This window comes from Ambystoma mexicanum, chromosome 12 (genome assembly GCF_040938575.1).
Source record: "Ambystoma mexicanum isolate Mex_15411 chromosome 12, UKY_AmexF1_1, whole genome shotgun sequence".
Lineage (NCBI taxonomy): Eukaryota > Metazoa > Chordata > Amphibia > Caudata > Ambystomatidae > Ambystoma > Ambystoma mexicanum.
Window position 1 is genome coordinate 662,435,478 of NC_090936.1, and position 20,851 is coordinate 662,456,328.

Consider the following 20,851-nt stretch of genomic DNA (forward strand, 5'->3'; position numbering starts at 1 on the left):
ACCGATGGTCCGTTTCTCGGATGGGAACTACTATCAACCCCAGTTCAGTCCTGGTAGTAACTTTGTATTCTGGGAGTGGGACTGTAGTTCTGTGTTTATGGGGAACGCCAAGGCAACAAGACACTGAATGTAAAGTAAGGACTGGAGTCGTGTCTGCCAGATCGGAATGGATAATTACGGTTACAAACCCAACATGGCGCCACATTTTCCATTAATGTCGATGACTTCATTCTTATTATATGTCTTTGATAACACTTTGATTTCTGTATCTGACTAAAACGACGTGTGTGGAAAATGACTCTGTGTTCGCATTGGCCATATAACCATTTTACAATCACAGAGCTCTAATAATCCTTATCGTAGACATTGTCAAACGTAGTCTCTTTTTGTTTTCCATAACTCGGTTACGTACAGTCGACGTCACTTCCTGTGCCCAAAAGCTTTGCCAGTTCCGCTCCCAGAGTACAGTGCTTCGAATCATGGACCACAATGGTAAGTGGGGGCGGGCAATGGGGTGCTGCGGGATGTAATGTGCTCCGCTTGCTTTTCGGGTGCGGGATCCTTATAGGTGACCCCACTGACAGTTCTGTAGTGGAATATGGCTGTTCACAGACATGCTGTCCCTCCCAAACTGCAGAACTTTCACCTTGTAAATGGGCCGCATCTAATCACAGCGGATGCTCAAGGACCACTGTAGGTGCAGGATATGAGCCTACGTACTGTAGATTGATAATATCGTGATGGTGAGCCTGTCTTCTCTCCGATCTGAAGATCACCCATTTTGCCGGACGCGGCTCCCCCAGACTCGCTTCCCAACATTTGTGTTGACAGACCCGACTTGAACTACGTAGTGACCCCGCCCCACTATCTACTTGCTGCGCTGTGATTGCAAGATTGCCGAGCACCGTTGGCTCCCTCGTTCATGCCTGTATCGTTTTCTGTGTTGGCGTTTTAGTCATTAGCCACTCTCTCTTCCTGTTTTTTTTGTTTTTGTGCTGACATTTTGCACTGTGCACTTCATGGATCAAAACAAATGAGCAGGAGCTAGACTCAGATCTTGGTAACCAGGGATCACCCCTTGTGTCGGTGTTACGTTAATAGAACGTGCATCCAATACCTAGGATGCAAACTGGTCTCTCCCTTTTTAATTGGAATTTTGGGTTTTTGCGGCAGTTCTCCCCTCTCTTTAAGTATCGTTTGTCAAAAGTGGAAATTATGTTAAACTGCAATTTCATGTCATAAACAACTTAACCCAAATATAGCGAACTTACCTTTTTGAGTACCTTGGATCCTTGAAAAAGTACAAATGTGTGCATTATGGGCTTTTTACCTTTAAGAATTTTTGGTGTCTCTTAAATCTCCGTCTTTTTGTTAAACTAAGGCGGTGTACACTCCTATTTAGGATTGACCATCCACCGTTATTGGCCAGTAGTGGGATTGAGAACAGGATTCCTTAGGAGCGTTTCTGTAAAATGTGTAAGAAGGACAAAGCGAATCTGCGAAACACGTCCTAACGGAGTGTCCGCAGCATAGTAAGTCCTGTATAAAACATTATGGAAAATGTATTTATAACTTGGATTACATTAAAGACTGGGATGTTTGGCATCAATGTATTACACCTTGTAAAGGCTTACAGCTCGCATTGTACAGGGTTTGGGTGGTAATCGAGAAGGAGGTATAACACCGGTTAGCAAGAGCCTGAAATATGCATGATAAAGAGCATTATTATGTGACAAACTAGGGAAAGTTGGAGTAGATAAAATCAATGAAGAATGTTAAATGATTTAACTTCCACGCCCGGAAAGTATTTTTTTTTTTAGCTATATATGTAAATGGATGTAAAAAAGTAATTTGTATGATTTTGTTGTGTTTTAATTATGTGAAGTTTTTTTTAAACTATAACACATTAAATAAAATAAAGCATGAGTAATTGATATGATATATTTCAATTACTCGTGCTTTATAACAAAAGGTCTGTTCGCTATTTTTGGGTTAAGTTGTGACCTGCCTATGTCATGGCACCATTCCTTGTGCTCTGGTCAAAATGCAGACAAATAGTGGATGGGGGAAAAAGACAGGGGTGGGGAAGAAGGGCAGTTGAGCATGTTTTAAATGAGGGGGTTTATGAAAGGGTGGGATCATTTGTATCATGCGGCAGGGTGAAGATAATTTACCAATGGGACGGGCAAGATGAACTTGGTGCTGTTGAGCTTATAGATGACTTTCTATAACTGAGGCATTTTAACAGATTGGAGACCTCAAGTACATGGCTCATCGGGATGGTTTGGCTAGTGGGCGTATTTGCACGTTTATTCGAGGGGTTTCGAGTTGTGATGGGTTTTGGTGTGGGCAGAAGGTTTTGTTGAGCCATATGTGATGGTTAGCATCTGGTGGATGAATTGAGTTTGTTGGGTGGTTATGTTCTTTGCTGGTGGTTTACAAGGTTTCTTTTAATTTGCTACAGTCTTTCTAATTGGTATTGGTTGTGGAGAAGGTTGATGAGAAGCTTAGTCTTGTCAAGCTTGGATGACAAGGTAGATGTCATTGAGGGCTTTGGAGTCAGCAATGTAGTCACCAGTGATGGGTATGAGTATCTGGGTGTCATCGGCATAATTTGTGTAGGTGACGCCCAGATAGTCAAGCACATCAAATAGTGGTTTGGTGAAGACATTGTAGAGAGTTGGGGAGGGACTCCGCAGGGGACTGGTGTGGGATCTTCCGATGAGGTCGGCGAGAAAACTCTCATGTGCCTATTGTCAAGGAATGACCTGATCCAATTGGATGCATTGTCTGAAAAGTCGGCAGCGGACTTCAGATGTCGGCATAATATTTGGTGATTGACCAAATCGAAGGCCGCGGATAGGTCCAGTAGAAGGGCCAATTTACCGTTGTCTTTAATATCCTCGATTTGGGTTTTGAGGTCTAAAAGAGCCGTTTCAGTCCCGTGCTTAGGTCTGAAGCCCGATTGTCTTGAGCCATGGAGGTTTAGTTTCCAAGTAGTTCTGAATCTGCAGGTATGCTGCTCTATCAAGTATTTTGAGTAAGAACGGTACAGTAGTGATAGGTCTGTAGTTGGTTGGTGTTTCAGGGTCTAGAGTCGGTTTTTTAAGGAGAGGGATCACCCATGCGTCCTTTAAATTATTGGGTACCGTTCCAGTTAAGAATGAGGAGTTAATGAAGGTAGTTATAAAAGGAGCAAGGTCATGTGCTGCTTCCTTAATAATAGGGGCTGGGCAAGAGTGCCTTGGCAGTTAGATGGTTTTAAGTTGCGAATGATGTTTTCGACCTCGAGGATGGTGAGTGGGGTAAAGCTAAATGGGGTGTGAGAAAAGGTCATGGAGGTTATGGGAGGTTTAGTAGGGGGGTTGGTGAGTAAGGTGGTTTGTTTGGTGTTAATTTTTGCTTGAAGGGTGGTGATTTTATTGAGGAGGGCGTTTTGGATGTTGTTGCACCACTTGCTGTCTTTAATGCAAGTGTCAGGAGCAGGGGAGGGGGATTCTAATTCTTTAAGGATTTTAAATAGCTCCTTCGTGTTGGATTTCGCTTGGGAGATGCGTACATTGTAAGTCTCCTTTTTGGCTTGAAGGATTGCAGCCTTGTAGTTGTGGGTGGTGATAATGAGGCGATCTTTGTTCGAGTCACATGGGTGGCTCTTCCAAAGTGATTCATCTGTACGCTTTTCTTTACGTAAGGTTCGTAACTGCGGGGTGAACCAGGAGTTCAGGTGGGCTTGTTTAGCTTTCCGTAGTTTGAGTGGTGCTATATTGTCAATGGCTTTAAGCAATGTTTGATTGAAGATATCTACTAAGACTGTGGGGTCGTTGTAATGGGACACGCAGTCATTTAAGATGGGAAGGATTAGAGGGAGTAGTTTATCCCTGGTAATGTCTTTTTTTTGTTCCTTGTGGGGACAGCAGGCGCTATCGTAGGAATGGTGTGGGTTGGTCGCTGGTATCTGGAAGATCATGGTGTGATGGTCAGACCAGGCGCAGGCATAATTGGCACTTATGGTGGTGTTACAATTGAGATCGGTGATTCAATCAAGTGTTCTGCCCTTGATGTGGGTGGGTTTGTCTATACATTGCTGGAAGCCTAAATTAGCTAGTGTGGTAGCGACCTCAGATGCCAGGTGGTCCATGGTGTTGGATAGGCCAAGGTTAAGGTCGCCTAGAAGCAGTAATTGAGAGTTGGGTTTGGTATTAACAGTCAGTATGGCTTTGATCTCATCTGTGAAGGAGCCAAGAAGTCCTGGCGGTCTATAGATGAGGTGGAGAGTAGCAGTGTTGGTCGGGGAAAGGGTAAGTTTCACAGAGAGGGATTCTGCCGAGCTAAGCTCAGTGTTAGGGATAGTTCTGAGTGTAATGTTATTTCTATGTATGAATGCGACTCCACCTCCTTTGGAAGGTGGTTGTCGGTCTGCTCTAATAAGCGAGTATCCACTGGGGATGGCGGGGGCAAGAAGTGGGCCCGAGGCTGCGTGTAACCAAGTTTCAGTGATGGCCACAAAATCAAGGTTTTGAGCAGTGATAAGGTCAGAGATATCCAGTGCGTGGGCCGTGATAGATCTGGCATTAATGAGGGCACCCTTGAGTTCTTTGGTGGAGATTGTGCTGTGGGAGGGTGGTGTCTTCTGTGTAATGGGGAAGGTAGTAGTGGTGTGGAAGCGCTGAGTGCCAGGGGCACGAGGCAGTCTGGATCCAAGTCGGAGATTCCTAACTTTGAGCGAGCAAGGTTGATTCGGTGTGGGTTTAGTGGCGAAGTGTTGGATACATAAGGCAGGGCCATTGAGATATGGGTTGCTGACGAGCATGGTGCGAGAGTGTGAGGTGGAGTGATGTGGATAGATTTTAGCAGTGCTGGAGGTAGGGGAACAAAAGGATGTGGTGAGGGTGAGTCATACTATGATAGTGAAAATAAGGTATCTGACAATTGGCAGTGGCCGCATGTCGTGAACCCAGGGTCCTAGCCGTCTGTGTGAAGGGGTGTGAGTGCACTGACGGGTGCGTGGTAAGGTTCCGCTCTGGGCAGACGTGGAGTGGGCCAGGCGTTACGACTTGCTAAGTAAGTACATGTGCAGAAATGCAATAAATGCCCGTGTTTATTAGGAAGGATCTCCTCCAAAGTTAAGGGGGGGGGGAGGGGTTATGCGGTAATGTACTGTCAAAAACCATTGAGCTGTCTAGAGTAAGGTAGTGTTATCATTTCTTGATATTGTGACATCTTCCCACATGGGTACCAGTGTTCTGTGGTGTCCCTTGGAAGTTTAAAACCGACTTGAGTGATTATGTGGTTGATTACTCTACAAGTGTAAAATTTGTCTGTGTCCTTAGCGCTATATATACTTTTTTCTGCGTACGGTATGCTTGAGTGGTCATAATTCGAGGGGCCTCCAGCAGGGGGCGTTTTATTTATTTTTTATTTTTTGCAGTGTTGGGACAGTCAGTCATGATTTGGCTATGATTGCAGCTTCAAGAGACCAGTTTCAGTTTGACGAAATGCTGTTCCATTGCTACTTTGTGGGAGTTACTTCGTAGATATCTGGGGCCAGGGGTCCATTGGTGGACCAGCTTTGTTGTCTGAGCTTCACTGCGTGTGTTTTATTTTTGTGGTTCAGATAGTGCTTTAAATCTGTTCATCGGGGTGGTTGTAACCAGGGGTTCGATTTCTTCGTTTACGTACAGCTGTGTTGGTTGAAAGCCTGCTGTATATTTGATGGGTATGTTGGAAGTGTTTGGTGATGGCTCTGCAAACACATTTTAGTTGTGATTGGTGCTGTGCTTGAGGGGTGGGGTGCAGGTCTCATCTCATTAATGATTTGATGTCTTTGTTTTACTCTGGATGAGGGGGCTTGCTGACACTTTTGGAGTTTGTTTGTTTATTTATTTAGTATGGCGCGCAAAACCCAGAGGTAACGGGGCGCAACAGAGAGCAGGAAGGCAGGATTACATAAAAACTTAGTTGCAGGATAAGGCACACAAGAAAGAGAAGCATAGCATTACATTGCGTGGAATGTGCATATATACCTGTAAATAAATTGCTTACATATTTACATATTTGGTGCTGTACATAGACAGTTCGGTTGCACTTACATATTTACAAATTTAATGCTGTGCATAGCATTCAGGTTTGAGCAAAGGCATGGGCGGGTGAGATGGCAGGGTTAGTCATGGGGATCATTGGACCGCAACCAGTTGAGGGTGTTTCGCCTGTAGCTGTAGTAGGATTGGTCTGTCCTAATGTTGAGTGGGAGGGCGTTCCAATGTTGGGCTGCCAAAACAGGGAAGCTACTGCCGCCGGTTTTCTTTTGTCTGAAGTTGGGTACCTGCAGGCAGTAGGAGTTAATCGTTCTGGTGAGGCGGGTGGAGTTTTTTTTCTTTATTCTGGATGCGAGATAGGGGGGGCTGCGCTGTTTAAGCATTTGAAAGTGAGTGATGCCGTTTTGAGAGAGATGCGGTCAGAGATTTTGAGCCATTTGTGTTCTCTCCTTTTGTTGGAAATGTGTTCCTTTGAGGGTAGATTAAGGGCTGTTCTAAGAGTGTTATTTTGTAGTGTCTGTAGTTTGTTGGTAATGTTTGTTGGTAATGTATTTGTTGGCTCCTAGGTACATGGCATTACAATAAAAGTCTGGATAGTATTAGGGCATTGGCAATGATGATGCAGCTAGGTTAAGTAGAGTAAAGCTCTACTTGCCCTGATTAGCTTGCATGTGTAAGCGGTAGAGGATGCTAGAGAGTTGACTTGTTTTTTATTGACATGGTTGCGTTTTCACTGTTTTGGCCACTGTGATGGTGTTGCCATCAATGTTGAAGGCCTTACAGTTGGAGCTGAGCTTTTTTAGATTAGTGTTGGATCCGAGGAGCAGGATTTCGGTTTTCTCATTCGGGCATAAGCCGTGTGTGGCCATGCATGCCTGAATAATGAGATATATTTTGTTTACCAAGGCCGTATCTGAGTCGAAGTTGCCCAGAAGGGGTATGAGGATCTGGGTGTCATCTGCATAATTAGTATATGAGACAGACACCCAGTCTGCCCAACTTGTCAAATAGGGGCTTGGTAAAGATGTTGTAGAGGGTGGGAGAGACGCAGGAGCCCTGGGGTACCCCGCAGGTTATTTTGATGGGGTCTGCTGAGGCTAGGGTAGAGACGACCCTCATGGTTCAATTGTCCAGGAATGATTGGATACAGGCTATGGCCTCTTTCGAGAAGTGGGCAGCTGAGGCCAGGTGTTCACACAGGACTGCGTGATCCACCAGCTTGAACACTGCCGACAGGTCGAGGAGGAGTAACATGGCGGTGTTCCCTTTGTCGTTAATCTCATTGATCTGGGTTTTAAGATCGATTGGGGCTGTCTCAGCACCGTGCTGCGGTCTGAAGCCCGATTTGCGGGTGCCTAATAGTTGTGAGTTTCAAGATATTGCTGAATTTGCAGGTATGCTACTCTGTCAATTATCTTTAGCAGGAACGGCACCGTGGTGATGGGCCTGTAATTGGTGGGAGTGGCAGGGTCTAGGGTTTGCTTCTTGAGGAGAGGCAGGACCCAAGATTCTTTGAGGTGGCTTGGTATGGTGTTGGAAGAGAAGGATGCGTTGATCAGTTTGGTTATAAAGGGGGCTAGGTCCCTAGCAGCATCCTTGATTATCTGGGGAGGGCAGTTGTCGCCTTTGCAGTTAGATGATTTAAGTGAGACTATAACTCTTTCTGGGATAGATATTTTGGTGAACCTGAAGAGATGCTGGCCTGGAGGGTTGTTTGTAGTTTTGGTGTGGTTGCTGGGAGTTGCTTCATTAGTGGTGAGGGAGTCCTTTTTTTTATTTTATTTTTTTATTTTTTTGTGCAATTTTAGTTTGGAGAATTTTGATTTTATTGGTTAGGGTGTTTTGGACACTGGTGCACCATATGGCAAATAGTTCTCTGGTGTTAGAGCTAGATTTTTCGATTCTTTCATTGAAAAGATTTGTTTTGGTAGTTGTTTGCAAAAAGTTTAAGTTGTGATTTGTTTTCTTCTGTAGGGGAATTACGCCATTGGGTTTCAAGTTTCCTTTTGTGCAATCTAAGTTCTTTCAGATGTGGGGTGAACCAGGTGTTCAAGTGGGCTTGTTGTTTTTTTGTAGTTTAAGAGGGACGATGGTGTCTAGTCCTTTCTTTATGGCATTGTTATAGTTTTCTACTAGACACTCTGGATTTAGGTTGTCGGGAAGAGCATTGAGGGTTGGCAGTGGTAGGAGGTTGTCGGGGGGGGGGGGGGTTATATATTTTTTTTGCTCTAGTGGGCAGTGGTGGTGGCATGATTTTCATTTTTTTCTTGTTGACTTCTTTATTGAGAGATAAGGTGAAGTCAATGAAGTGATGGTCTGTCCAGTGTTGGGGAGCGGTTTTGGTGATGACGATGTCGCAGTTCAGGGTGGCGATCTGGTCCAAGGTCCTACCTTTTATTATCGGTGGGGGTAAGCACTCTTTGGATTAAGCCGTGTTCATCTAGCATGTTAGCTATGGCTTGTGCTAGTTTGTCGTCGGGGTCATTTAACCCAAGGTTCAAGTCGCCTAGCAATAAAATATTTTGGAGGTGTCTTTTATGTTGTTGGCTAGGAGGCTGTATAGGTCTGCTGCGAATGAGCCAATGGGGCCAGGTGGCCTATATATTAGATAAATGGTTAAGGTGCGACAGTTGGAGATAGGCAATTTGGCTACTAGGCGCTCGCATGATTTGAGAGGTGCTTGAGGCAGTGGTCTTAGCTCGAGGTTTGTTTTAGTAGAATGGCTAGGTCACCTCCTCTGTTGTTGGGCCTGTCCATTCAGATTATTTGGTAACTTTCTGGAATGGCTATTGAAAGTGCAGGAGGTCGAGGTTGGTTGATGATAAGGTGTCTGCTATTTCTGTGGCGTGGGCCACTAGCGATCTAGCGTTGATCAAAGCTCCGGATATGGTGGTAGTATTGGGTGTATCCTGGATTGTTATAGGGATGAGTTTGGGTTGGGTGGAATTGTAGCAGTGTGTGGTGTGGTTCGGAAGGATTAGTTAAGTTTCTTTGCTTTAGGTTTTGTCCTCCTTTCTTTTGTTCAACTTTGAATCTCTAGCTCCATCAATTGCTCTCCTCTTCTTCGCCATCCTTCTGTTTTGGCACGAAGTGCAGCAGCCTTTATTTTTATTTATTTTTTCTTAAATTGTTCTTCTTCCTGTTGGTAGTAAACTAAGCAAACATTAACGTGCTCTTTCCTGTACATAAATTAAAAATATGCCCTGCTTGCTCTGTAAACTTAACTCCTGACCCTTTCAAGCTATGATTTTACATAAACACTTGTGAAGGCACCAAAACGATCTAAACTCGGTAGCCCGAAGTCTATAAATGAGGCATGTAATCATATCCACTGTATTGCACATTAAACACACTCATTGATTAGATATGAATTATGGAAGATATCCAGTGTTCCGAAATCTTCAGTGACGTAATCTGAAATGTACATTGTGATATATATTCAGCCCTGCAAAATTTCTCAGAATGTTACAATGTGGGCCTGAGCTATGCAACCTTGCCAGATACAATCCTAACTTTGTAAAGAACATGTTTACAGTTTCACGGGGAAAGAAAAATGCAACTGTAATCCATATTACTTACTACATATAATTTACTTATGATGCCCCTGATCTACAGCTCAACTGCATCGCTTTTCATTTTGTGGGATGCAAACCAGTCCTAATAAAAAAACGGGCCATATATGCATGCACTCTTGTATCAGGCATGATTCCCGCTCTGTATGGGGAAAAAGTAAAATTAGCTTTCAGAAGTGACACTGCAATGCTGAAATATCACAAACGTTATGAGCAGTAGTAAGCAATATGGAGCAAAACCTGCGTGCGTCATAAACCGCCATGCTGTATCGCTTTCAAGGAGAAAAAGTAAACTTCTTCCTGCTAGGATGTCTGCAATCTGTTGTGTGCAGCTGTCCCTGTTATGTTTCCACACAAAGCAACAGGCTCCCTTTGCCACAGGGGTTGAACCTTAGCATGGCCCGGCCAAATATGTTGGGCAGACCTAGCTGACCACGCAAGGTGTTGGTCTAAGAGCATACATACAGTAGTGTTTCCTGAAATCCAATTTCTGAGGCCACTTAAGCTACATTCCAGGGGACATGCTGTTGAATGTCCACTGAGACTTCTTTGTTGCTTAGTTAATGGGTATTACATTCTTTAGAACGTTTTTGAAAATGCAAGCCGCAATCTGGTGGGTTTTTGATATTATCAAGTGCTTCACCCAGGAAAGGCTGCTATTGGTCAAGAGCCTGTCCGAAGAATGTACATCTTTTTTTCTGTCCATGTAGGATTGCAGAGGTATCTTGACATCAATTCTGAAGAGCTTTGCAAGACTCTTGAGTGAAAGGGTTGATCTGCAAGACTCTGTGAAAGACAGCGAATGGTTCAGAGGCTGATGGGGACAATACATCTTAAAGTATAACAGTTGAAGGCTGCTGTGATCAGATTCAAAAGGCATGTGGGCCAAAGGTGACAACAAATGTTCAGATCTTAGAATGGGGGGGGAGAAAAGATAACGAGTGGACAATCCCTCAGAGCCTCTTTGCAATCTGAATTGACAGAGAAAAAGACCCCTGAGTTCTGTAAGCTTGTCAAGGTTTTGAGATTAGTGATTCAAGGCATGAATTTGCCAGGTCTTGCACAGAAGTTAATTTGATTGTGTGTCAATGGGCTAATGGGTCTGTGCAAGCATTTGATGCCGCTTGCACACTTCATCATTCAGATGCGTGCAGGTTCCCTCTTAGTCTTCTGTGAGTATATTTACATTATGTTCGGCGTCTGCTGGATGTATGTCAAATTCTTAGTTACCTTCAATGCCGTTTTGTAATTACCTAGATTTCTGTTAACTTTGTACATATATACGTAACAATGTTTTTTTTTATAGTTGTGCAAGAAATGACCAATATGAGGGGTTTCTATATTTCTTTTTGCCATTGTTGATCTCAAGTGCGAAGCCACTGTGTTCTTTTACTGTCTAAAGAGTTTATCCTAACGTTATGTATCTGTGGCCTGGCTGCTTTTGCACTAAGATTCCCTCAACATTGACTATGCTGTAGGGCTGATTAGAATTGTAGTACAAAGCTCCTGGTGAGCTAAAGGTTACAGACCCTTGACCTACGTCGTAAGCATAGTGTAATAGCCATAATTATTTACATCTCGTCTCCCAATCTGCTTTCTTGAGTTTCATGTTCACATTACTGCATATGTACATGCTTGTCGCACTACAGTAGTCTTCCAGTTCCCACTGTATATAAATCGAATTGCTGGCGATTGCTTGATTTTTACCAATTATGATATGATGGGGTCATTTCTTTCAGTTAGCATTGTTGGATTTCTCTTGTTTTACAGTTCTGACAGCATTCATTAATGCCTCCTTTGCCGCAGGCATCGTCCCACCCTGCCAAAAAGAAGCTTGTTTTCGCCCGCTCTTAAAAAAGCCAACCTTAGACCCTGCCTCCCCTAACTACCTTCCCATTGCCACTTTACATTGGATAAAGCAGCCTATACCTAAATCCAGCTCTTCCTTGAATCCAATTGCATTTTAGGCAAGAGACAATCAGGCTTTCGCCCGGGTCACAGGACTGAAATTGCCCTACTGGCTGAGATAATGGACGAATGCAAACCCACACTTATCCTTCTTGACCTATCTGCAGCGTTCAATCTCATTGACAACAAGATCCTCTGCAGTCACCTCACTAAGTCGGCACAATTCACCCCTCCGCCCCCAAGCCAGTACCTGGGTCACATCCTTCCTAGAAGGGAGAGCCATGAAAGTATTCTCAGACCAGGCTGGTGCAACTCCTACCACCATCCACTGTGGGGTCCCCCAAGGCTCCTGCACTTCACTTACAACTTGTTCACCTAACTGCTTTTTTAACAAACTTGACGCTTGCGGCATAGCTTACACGAACTATGCTGACGACGCACAGGTCCTCCATCCTCTGTCTGGCTCATACGAACATGACGCTGCATCTGGTCTACTCCACCATCCAAGCGTGGAAGGCAGCAAATGGACTATGCCTCATTGGGGATAAAACAGAAATCCTCATTGTTGGCACCAGGGAAACTCTCAGTAAACTGAATAAACAGTACAATAATTTGTTTCGTTATGCGCTTTTGTTTTAATGTCCTTAATACAGGTGAGATTATGACTATAAGGCAAACCTTGCCTCCGCGAATGGTTAAATGTCTATTTTGTGATTCCGACATTGGAGCAGTAACCTTACAACACCTATTGACACACTGCTTGGGTTTAAGATCGGCACACATTGATTACTTCATTAAATATGTGCCCAACCCAGAGAATGTGGATCTGGTTGCCCTATGGAAAGACATGTTGTATGGATCTAGGGTCAAACTTCAACTGGCCATACTGCATTTTCTAAAAGCTAAATGCGAACTATAGGGAGGTAGTTCAGCTACAACATTTTTTTGTAGGCTTATGCATCTTGTCATTTTTTCATTCTGTTTTAATATGGATCATTTATATGTATAATGCATTTATACTTTTTGGTTGTATTAGGATGTATTATAAGGAATGTAATCGGATCCATGTAACCAACATTTTACGCATGTTTCTTTTTAAGATTTGCTCTTATTGGTTTTATATTGTTTTTGTAAAGGTTACTATGTAACCAAAACAAATTAAAAAAAAAAAAATAATTCTGTTTCACCCTCTGTAAAGACTCTGGGGGTCTACCTTGACTCGACACTCTCCATGACGCGCTAGGTCAGTGCAATTGCCTCCTACGCGGCATTCACAACTAAACTCATTAATGCAGTCAAACCATTCCTCTCTAAACAAAATTGCCTCTCCAATAGCTAGGGCCATCATTGGGGCCAAACTCTATTATTGCAACATACTCTTTGCTGGTACATCTTCCAATAACCTGCACAGACACAGTTATTCAAAATAATGTGCTTAGGGCGGCATTAACATTTAAGAGCATATCTCCCAGGCCAGGCGCAAGACCCATTGGCTTCCCGTCAAAGAGCGCATCACTTTAAAAACTTTATCCATAACAAACACGTGCCCTCCGCTCACAGCCCTCTTACCTCTCTGACAAAATTGTCAGAAATAACCCTGCCAGACCTAAAAACTAATTACACCACCCAGTTGATCATCCCCACTGTAAAAAGTGCTAAAGCAGGAGATGCCAGTTTTCCCTTCCTTGCGCCCACACTATGGAACTCTCTCCCTATCACCCTCAGGAATCAGACCTCCCTCATTGCCTACTGGAAAGCCCTCAAAACCACTCTTCAACTATCCCCGCTCGCCCCTTTCTACTTTAGTGGCACATCATCCTATAGCCGCCTAGCTCCATCACCTGGCTAGTTGCTATGTTACTCCTCTCGTATATATCTGCCCCTGTCTAATTCACTCTCCTCATTGTCACTGTTGGAAAGGTTCAATGTAACCACAAACGCCACTGTTATGGGTCTCTGTAACCACAAACCACCTGTCTTAAGTCTGCCACATTTTTTTTTGTCTTGTAACTAAGCTAAGTTCTGCCTGCAACAGTGCCACCATGCCCAAGGGCTGCTTTGTGCCCATTACAAATGTAAAAAATAAGATCGTTTTTTTTGTTTTAGACCAAAGTGTTAAGCACCACCTTTTGTCAGTGATTGAATTGTATCATGCTTTTCACAGGGATCGAAATTTCTGGAAGTTATTTGGGTCCTTCTTAAAGCCTAGAAGAGACTGGTTAGTATGATACCAACAGATATTACTAAATACTTTTGGCTCCTGTGGCCATCTGGTGCTATACTAATATACGTTTTTGACCTTAACTCATGTACATTTGGGAATGCATGTGAAGAAGGCATACAATCCAGGTTGAAGCATACGTGTTCATATATAATGGGTAAACGGTTTTTGACTTCTCAGATGAAGTCAACTTTTTGGCATGCTACAAAAAACCCTCATTCCCCAGATACAGCACCTGCTTGCAGGTTAATTCCCAATACCTTAGACTTGCTTTTATATCCTGCTTGTGGTCACCCCTTCAGGACTATGGTCTTAACAGATGGGCCCTGTTTCTATCATCCAAAAATAATTGTATTTTCATGATCTTTATTTAAACTTTTGTGGTGGCTTGGGGCTGGTTTTAATTTATGCCTGACAATTCCAATATTAAACATATGTTGCTGCTTTTGTATCGTGGTGTCCTGTTCAATTCCACAATCGAATATCCTCTTTTATAGCTGTTGTCCTATGGTAACACGTTTCATCATTTTTAATTGCCTGTGGCAGTGTGTTTGTGTGCGTTTGTGTGTGTGTATATATATATATATGCAATTTTTCTCAAATGTTATGGTGGGTTAAGAGGGCTTACAAACAAAGTTTCAACTGGAAATGTGAAAGTAGCATAATCCATTTGAGCCACATCACAGGCACTACCTAGTACCTATTGCTTAAAGCCCATCTCTGCATCAGCAAAGCGTTGAATATGCAAATTAGCATTACTTTCATATTTCAGGTGGAAGTATACATTTAAAAAAAAAAAAAGAAAATGTTAAGCCTCTTTAAACACCACAATAACTTTCTGGTGTTTGCTCCAACCATAAGGCTGTCCAGACTATAATGCACCAATGATCCCGAATGGGTATATAGTTGTCTGCCTTGCGAAATGTCTGTCCTAGGTTATCGGGCCCTGACACTGCCCTGTTGCCACTTGTGTGGTATCTTGGCACTCTGGCAATGCAATGGATGGCGGTTTGGAGGGGGTTGTTAGTGGGATTAAGACTGAGAGAAGCAAGAGAGCTTTGATGGGCTGTTGGTCAGAGAAACTGGTCACTGAGCGTTGGTGCGTTTTCAGTTGATAGCCAGTCATGATGTGGTTGGTTTTGTGAAGTGTGCGCTGTTTGTGGTGTGTGGTAGAGGTATGGTTTTATTCATATCAGAGTTAGCGGGTGAGTATTTAGTGCGATTAGTTAAAAGCAACGCATTTCCTACCCCAACAATGTAGTTAAATGCAAGAGTGCACCTTGGTTCAGATCATACATTGTGCAGACCCCCATACTGCCACGTATGCACAGTCCATGTTGATGAATCTATGTATAACACAGCACTGCTGTGTAAGGCAGGCAATTCAGGGTGCAAAAGGCTTGCATTTGGGCAAATTTGCTAACCCACTATACCTTGCTGATAGGCTCTGAACTGGAGGTGAACTTCAGCGATGGCTGCTAGGTGCTGCTGTGGCATGTGACACTTGGCCCGCCACCCACAGGCCATCTGTTTTACACATTCAACCATTAATTGGTTAACGATGATCTAATCACTCTGTATGACTAAATCTTATAGCGGCAAATCAGTGGCATGAGGTTTGTATAGTATAAACCGTGCAGGACAAGGCACAAGCTGACGTCAAATACCATTTTTATTTTGAATGCAGTTTAAACTATCAGAGCTCCTTAATGGAGATAATCTCAGTTAAAAATTGTAATTCACCTTGCCCTGTGGCTAGTTAACACTATAAAGCAGGACCCAAACTATGGGCCCTGGCATTATTCATATTGACATCATTTTTGGAAAAAGGATCATTCCGATTTATAAAAGTTAAAAGGCTAACTCCTACAGGTTCTTGACATTGCCTCATTAGATCTCACCTCAAACGTTTTTGCAAAAATACAGTCAGTTGAATTTACAGAGGGGTGGAAAGTAGTCTAATATTATGGTTCCAAGAGACTGGATTTTAAGCTGGTTTTGGTCTGGGCGATCTTTTCATGTTTCTATGAATGTTGGCCAAAAAAGTCGGTACATTTCTATATGCCACCTTTTTTATAGACTTTTCATTGACATTCGATATGTAATGGAGGGGGAAATTGTGTAAACTAGCTAACCGGAATGCTTCCCCAGGGGTACTAAGTTATTGTATTAAGCTACTAGCGTAATAGTGAGTCTCTACTGTGAGTCAGAGAGACTGAGACTGACTTAAACTGGGTTGTGTGCTGGCTCCCGTACTTTAGTTTTGTACGTTGCTAACCAGGCCTCAAAATTTGCACTAGTCACTGTCGAGAGATAACTGACTCTTGGTAAGAAATTGTGTGCAGGTGCACTCCAGAGAGGGGTGACTGACTTTTTAGTCTGGTTAGTAGCTTGCAACTTCATGTTTTTACCCTGGTTTCTGACTTTTGTGCTCTCCTGATTCAGTGTTGGTCTACTCCGCCGAAGTTTTGTAACACAAGTTAAATGGTTAGGTTATTCAGGGGACTTGGTGTTACTAGACTAGACACGCATTCACTTCAGTCTGATGAATGCTCTTTTAGAGGATGTTGGCGATGGACTTAATGTTTATTTTTCGGTCATTTTTACGAGGTGCACTAAATTTGTTTGGTACATGGATGGTGGCATGATTGAGAGGTTGAAAGGTACATCATCTTGAAGCTTGCTGGGGCTAAGGGCGTGGGTGTTTGATACCCGTAGCATGCCTTCTGGGCGGACTGCTGCGCTGCTCATCAAACTCCACCCCCCCCCCCCCCAGCACCATACAAAAACTCCTTCACTCCGCGAGGGCGAAGCCCGCAGGAGTTAAGGGCGCATGTTTGATACCCGCCGGGTGATTGGTGCAGGTGGGCGGGGGGTGGGAGGGAAGTTTGCTGGTATCCGTCTGCAGCGAGGACACGGTGGGCCATGTAGGAGACCATCAAATAAACCAGCCTGTCGGCTGCTAACTGGGAGAATTGACGAGGAGGATGCTGTGCATCGAAGGATTTCTGAAAGTTGGAGTAAGTCAGCAGGCAAACTGGGGGGTGGGAGGGGTTGGAGGGCTGCCACACTGTTGCACTTGTCAGCTGGACGCACATAGATTTTAGTTTGCTTTGGGCCCTGGGCGCAGAATAAGCAAGACTTATAAAGGATCTACAACGGCTATGAAGACCCAAAGCGCATTATTCAACCACGTATTAAACAGGTAGTTACTCTGCACACCATTGCCATTGTGCCCATTGTGCTTTTGATGTCACTCAAAACCGAAAATCCTGACAGGAGAACAATCCCTACTGCCTCTCCACATCCACCACCGGTGCAATGAAGAACCAGCCTAATGATTTTGGGCTTGCACCCTAATGAGAGAAATTCACTAGTTTTCATTTCCTGGCAACACTAACATCCTGGTCTGGATCCCTAGGACGTTGAGGGGGCAAAGCTACTGAGCAGGCCACTAAGATCAACATGTGTGATCCAGTCCCCAGTTAAAAAAAAACGGGTCTTTCTCTATATTTATTGTTTTTGGGGAGTCTGGTAGAACATGGATAAAATATATATCAAAAATGCAACAAACACACACTACCCTCCCACCCCCTCTGCTTATTTCAAATAAACCTTTTGCAAATAGTATAGCAGCCAATACCTTCAATCAATGCACATGGGACTCCAACTTTGTATGAAAATATAAAAGATTCGAGTTGTATTATTTTGCTGAGATTTACCCATCTCACCTTATTCAAAGTGTTACAATACATATAATAATAAAAAGTGCAATGAAGTGCCTTGTGTGCAAATTACAGTACACATGGTAGAACACATCTATTGCGCAAAAACACAGACCGGCTCTGGTTCATAACACAAACTGTGAAACCAAACACACTGGGTGGCGACACAGATGTGGCACTTAGGAAATTGGAACAAAAATGGATTCTTAATTTGGACGGCATAAGGAGGGGCTTGAACACGTAACGAGTGGGCATGTTCTTTTGAGCAACGGGGTCATCAAATGGAAAAGAATAGAAGAAATCCACTGGTCAGAACCGAAAGGCAGTTCAGATGCATGGCCTTCACCCATGCAGAGGGTTAGCTGTAATCGGATCAGTTAGTTCTTTTGGCCTTTGGCATAGTCAAAAGGTGAATTTTGTGCCCCCAGTCTTGCTTTCATATTCACTTATAGTAACTGAATGAAATAATCATTGAAAAATGCTATAGATGGATATATGTAACATCGACACTTGTAAATCCTTGTGATTCTTGAAAAGAGAAATATATATGGAGTGGACAATGAACTGCAAGCCGGCAGCATGTGAATCCATTTCACAAGTAAGGCAAAGCGAATGATCTGCTTAGATGTCCATTCATTAGCAACATCTCCAAAATGGCGTCTGCTGTGGGTAGATAATAACTAGGGATGTAGCTTCTAAAAGCCAGCACAATGACGTGACATGCACGGTATCAGGATGCGTATGTGAGAACGCTGCAACCGGATCGAACTGTGGCACCCGAATGAGAAGAACCTGATGGAATGGGTAAACGGCGAATAATAAATGCGCACAGTAGCATATTGGCGGCATAGAGTGGTGATTTATTGTGCGATTTCCTCATTGCTGCTCCAGTCCAAAAGAAACAGCCTAGAAGTAAACCTACTAGGAAAGGCCCCTCATATGCTCAGCATGCACTCAGCAGTGGGCACATATAGCGGGCGTTAATTCACCAGCATCTAGTCAGACTTCCATGCCTTGGAAATAGTGATTCTGTTATTTTGGCATTGTGGAGCATATTGGCAAATAAGAAGTGAGGGTGGACAGTGATTCTTGGCCTGTAGGTGACACTGACACACTGTTGGCTGGAGATGAGATGCCCCCACTGTACTTGCGATGGGATTATAAAAGATCAAATGGTAAAGAACTAAGGTTTAGGAACCTTAGAATAATGTGTATTGAAAGTAAATTGGGTCCCATATGAGATTTCTTACAGACTGCATCATATATCATGCAGTATTAAAGAAAACTAATGTGCTCCCCCTGAGGGAAAAAAGGGTAGCAGCGAGCTTGTGAGTATGAACACAGGCATACAAAAGATGCCGTAGGTGAATCTCCTTCGGATTTTTATGTTGGAGTGCTTTTTGTAGAATTAACATAATCATATCTGGGTAATTGAGAGATTGGATCTCGGAAAAACAATCCGCTCCTGTCCCGATGAAGGCCTACAAGATTATAGTTCGGAGATTGCTGTGGATTACGAATCTCTGAGAATATGGTTGAAACGCTTTGGTGTCGACATTGATTTTATTACATCTTTTGCTATACAACTAAGATGACCAGGGATATTGGGCAATAACCAGCCCAAGGGAGATTGTAGGTATGCTGTGTTCTCTCAAGTGTTAAGTGGAATTTTTGGAAATTAAAACTGTCAGTTGAATAAACTTACCTCAAGTTGTTCAGGACTGACGCAAACGATATTGAGAGAACTATCGCATTCCCTAGGTGAGCATGTGCGAACACCCATCAAAAAGTACTGTATCCTGCACGCAAGTCACTTTAACCCCATTGTACACCTTTGCACTTAAGATGACCCACTACATATCGGATGAGCGGAATAAGGTGAGCTGTGTAAATCTCAGAATAATACAACTATGAATTTTTTATATTTTCAAAAAAAGAGTTCCATGTGGAGTGATTGAAGATATTGGCTGCTACACTATTCGCAAGATTTGAAATAAGTAGAGCGAGGAGGCGGTAGTGTGTGTTGTTTGTTGCATTTTGACCTAGGCCCCAGCAACAGGGACATGGAAGTTCCCTGTGGATTTGTCCAGCAGGACACCGAAGATGCAGCCAAGGCTACGGCTAGACAAACAATGCCTGGGGATCAGCATAGCAAAATGCCCCTGGCTCTGGAAAGATCTGTGGCCACAGGAAGCCTATAACCCCAGGCTAATGATATACCAGCAGCCACCATGATCACCCCGACCATCAACCTGACCACTGCAGCTGCTGGCCTGACCGATTGCCAGTTTCCACTGGCCAGTCGGGACAACACTGGCACTTCTGATATCCTGGAACCCGCTGCAACCTGTCTGGGGGAGGGGGGTGGTTTAACAACATTGGTGGTAGACGGCAGGGACAAAAATGCCCGATCAGAATGCAAACCTATGAAAGGCAGGGGTGGTAGCGGGCTTTTGCAAGGCAACCGACCAAGGCCATGGAAATGTCCAGACGTTGGACGATCTGGCAGGGGTCAACCGTGGCTTTAATTTTGGTCCTTAAGTCTCCCCCCTAATCCCCCTCCGCCCCCCAACCCTCTTAGTCTCTGGATTAGAACCAATGGCCAAAGCTGACCAGGACGGGTGGATATTTTGGTCCCTGTGCATGCATGCAAATACAATCCTGTTTTGTCTGAGTTGACCGCAATCAAAAAATATTCAATAGTTGCTGCAAGATCAGTGGGAAAGGAGCGCCTAAAGGGGAGGCTCCCACAATCCATGGGGGGGCGGGAGAAATGCCTTTTTGACTATTCCTTTTGTTAACCCTGCCACCTCTTATTAATGCCAACTGCAACCTTGTAGGACTGAGGTCTATTGGGGGCTGTGAGCTGTAATCAAGACCCCCGCCCACCAACACAAGGCCCTACAGCCCAAAGGGGGTGAGATTACTCCCCTAGCACAAAGGCCATTTCACTCCTTGCAGATTGCCACTCAACGAAGTTGGCTTCATGCCCAATGCCTTCTTGAGAAGGTTACCTAGCGGAGCTGGCCATGTGTCATCGAATCTTTGCACCAGCAAGGGGACTGACTCCGGCTGGGGAGGGTCTGTATATGTACACAGGGTCCCAAAACTGCCCCTCAATTCCAACGAACCCATGGAAGCCCTTGTGAACAAATGCATTCACTGGATTCGGGTTGTGCGGGCTTGATTATTTGTAACACGGGAGAATATACCCTAAGGTGTACTTTTACTAGGCTGCACTATCCGGGGTATAGTACCCATGATTATGTTCAAATTGACTCCAGCGCATCTAGTTTGAGAAAAAGCATATTGGGCTTTAAGGGATGTACCACTGAACTCCTCCCCCCACCCCCCAGCCCCCTCCCACCCCATACATCCCCGTCCCACATT

General features: G+C 43.9%; 1 protein-coding gene across 5 annotated transcripts in view; it reads left to right on the forward strand.

The window, feature by feature from the left end:
- The first annotated feature begins 414 nt into the window (after window positions 1-414).
- The window catches only part of CBLL1 (Cbl proto-oncogene like 1), a 148,748-nt gene continuing 128,311 nt past the window's right edge, over window positions 415-20,851 (forward strand). For 3 of the 5 annotated variants that reach the window (XM_069629149.1, XM_069629151.1, XM_069629152.1), the window contains exon 1: window positions 415-492. In XM_069629149.1, coding sequence (XP_069485250.1) covers window positions 480-492 — 13 coding nt within the window. In that variant the 5' untranslated portion in view covers window positions 415-479. Of the gene's footprint in view, window positions 493-524; window positions 694-20,851 lie in introns of those variants that run through there. The other 2 variants (XM_069629148.1, XM_069629150.1) reach the window with 2 other exon arrangements.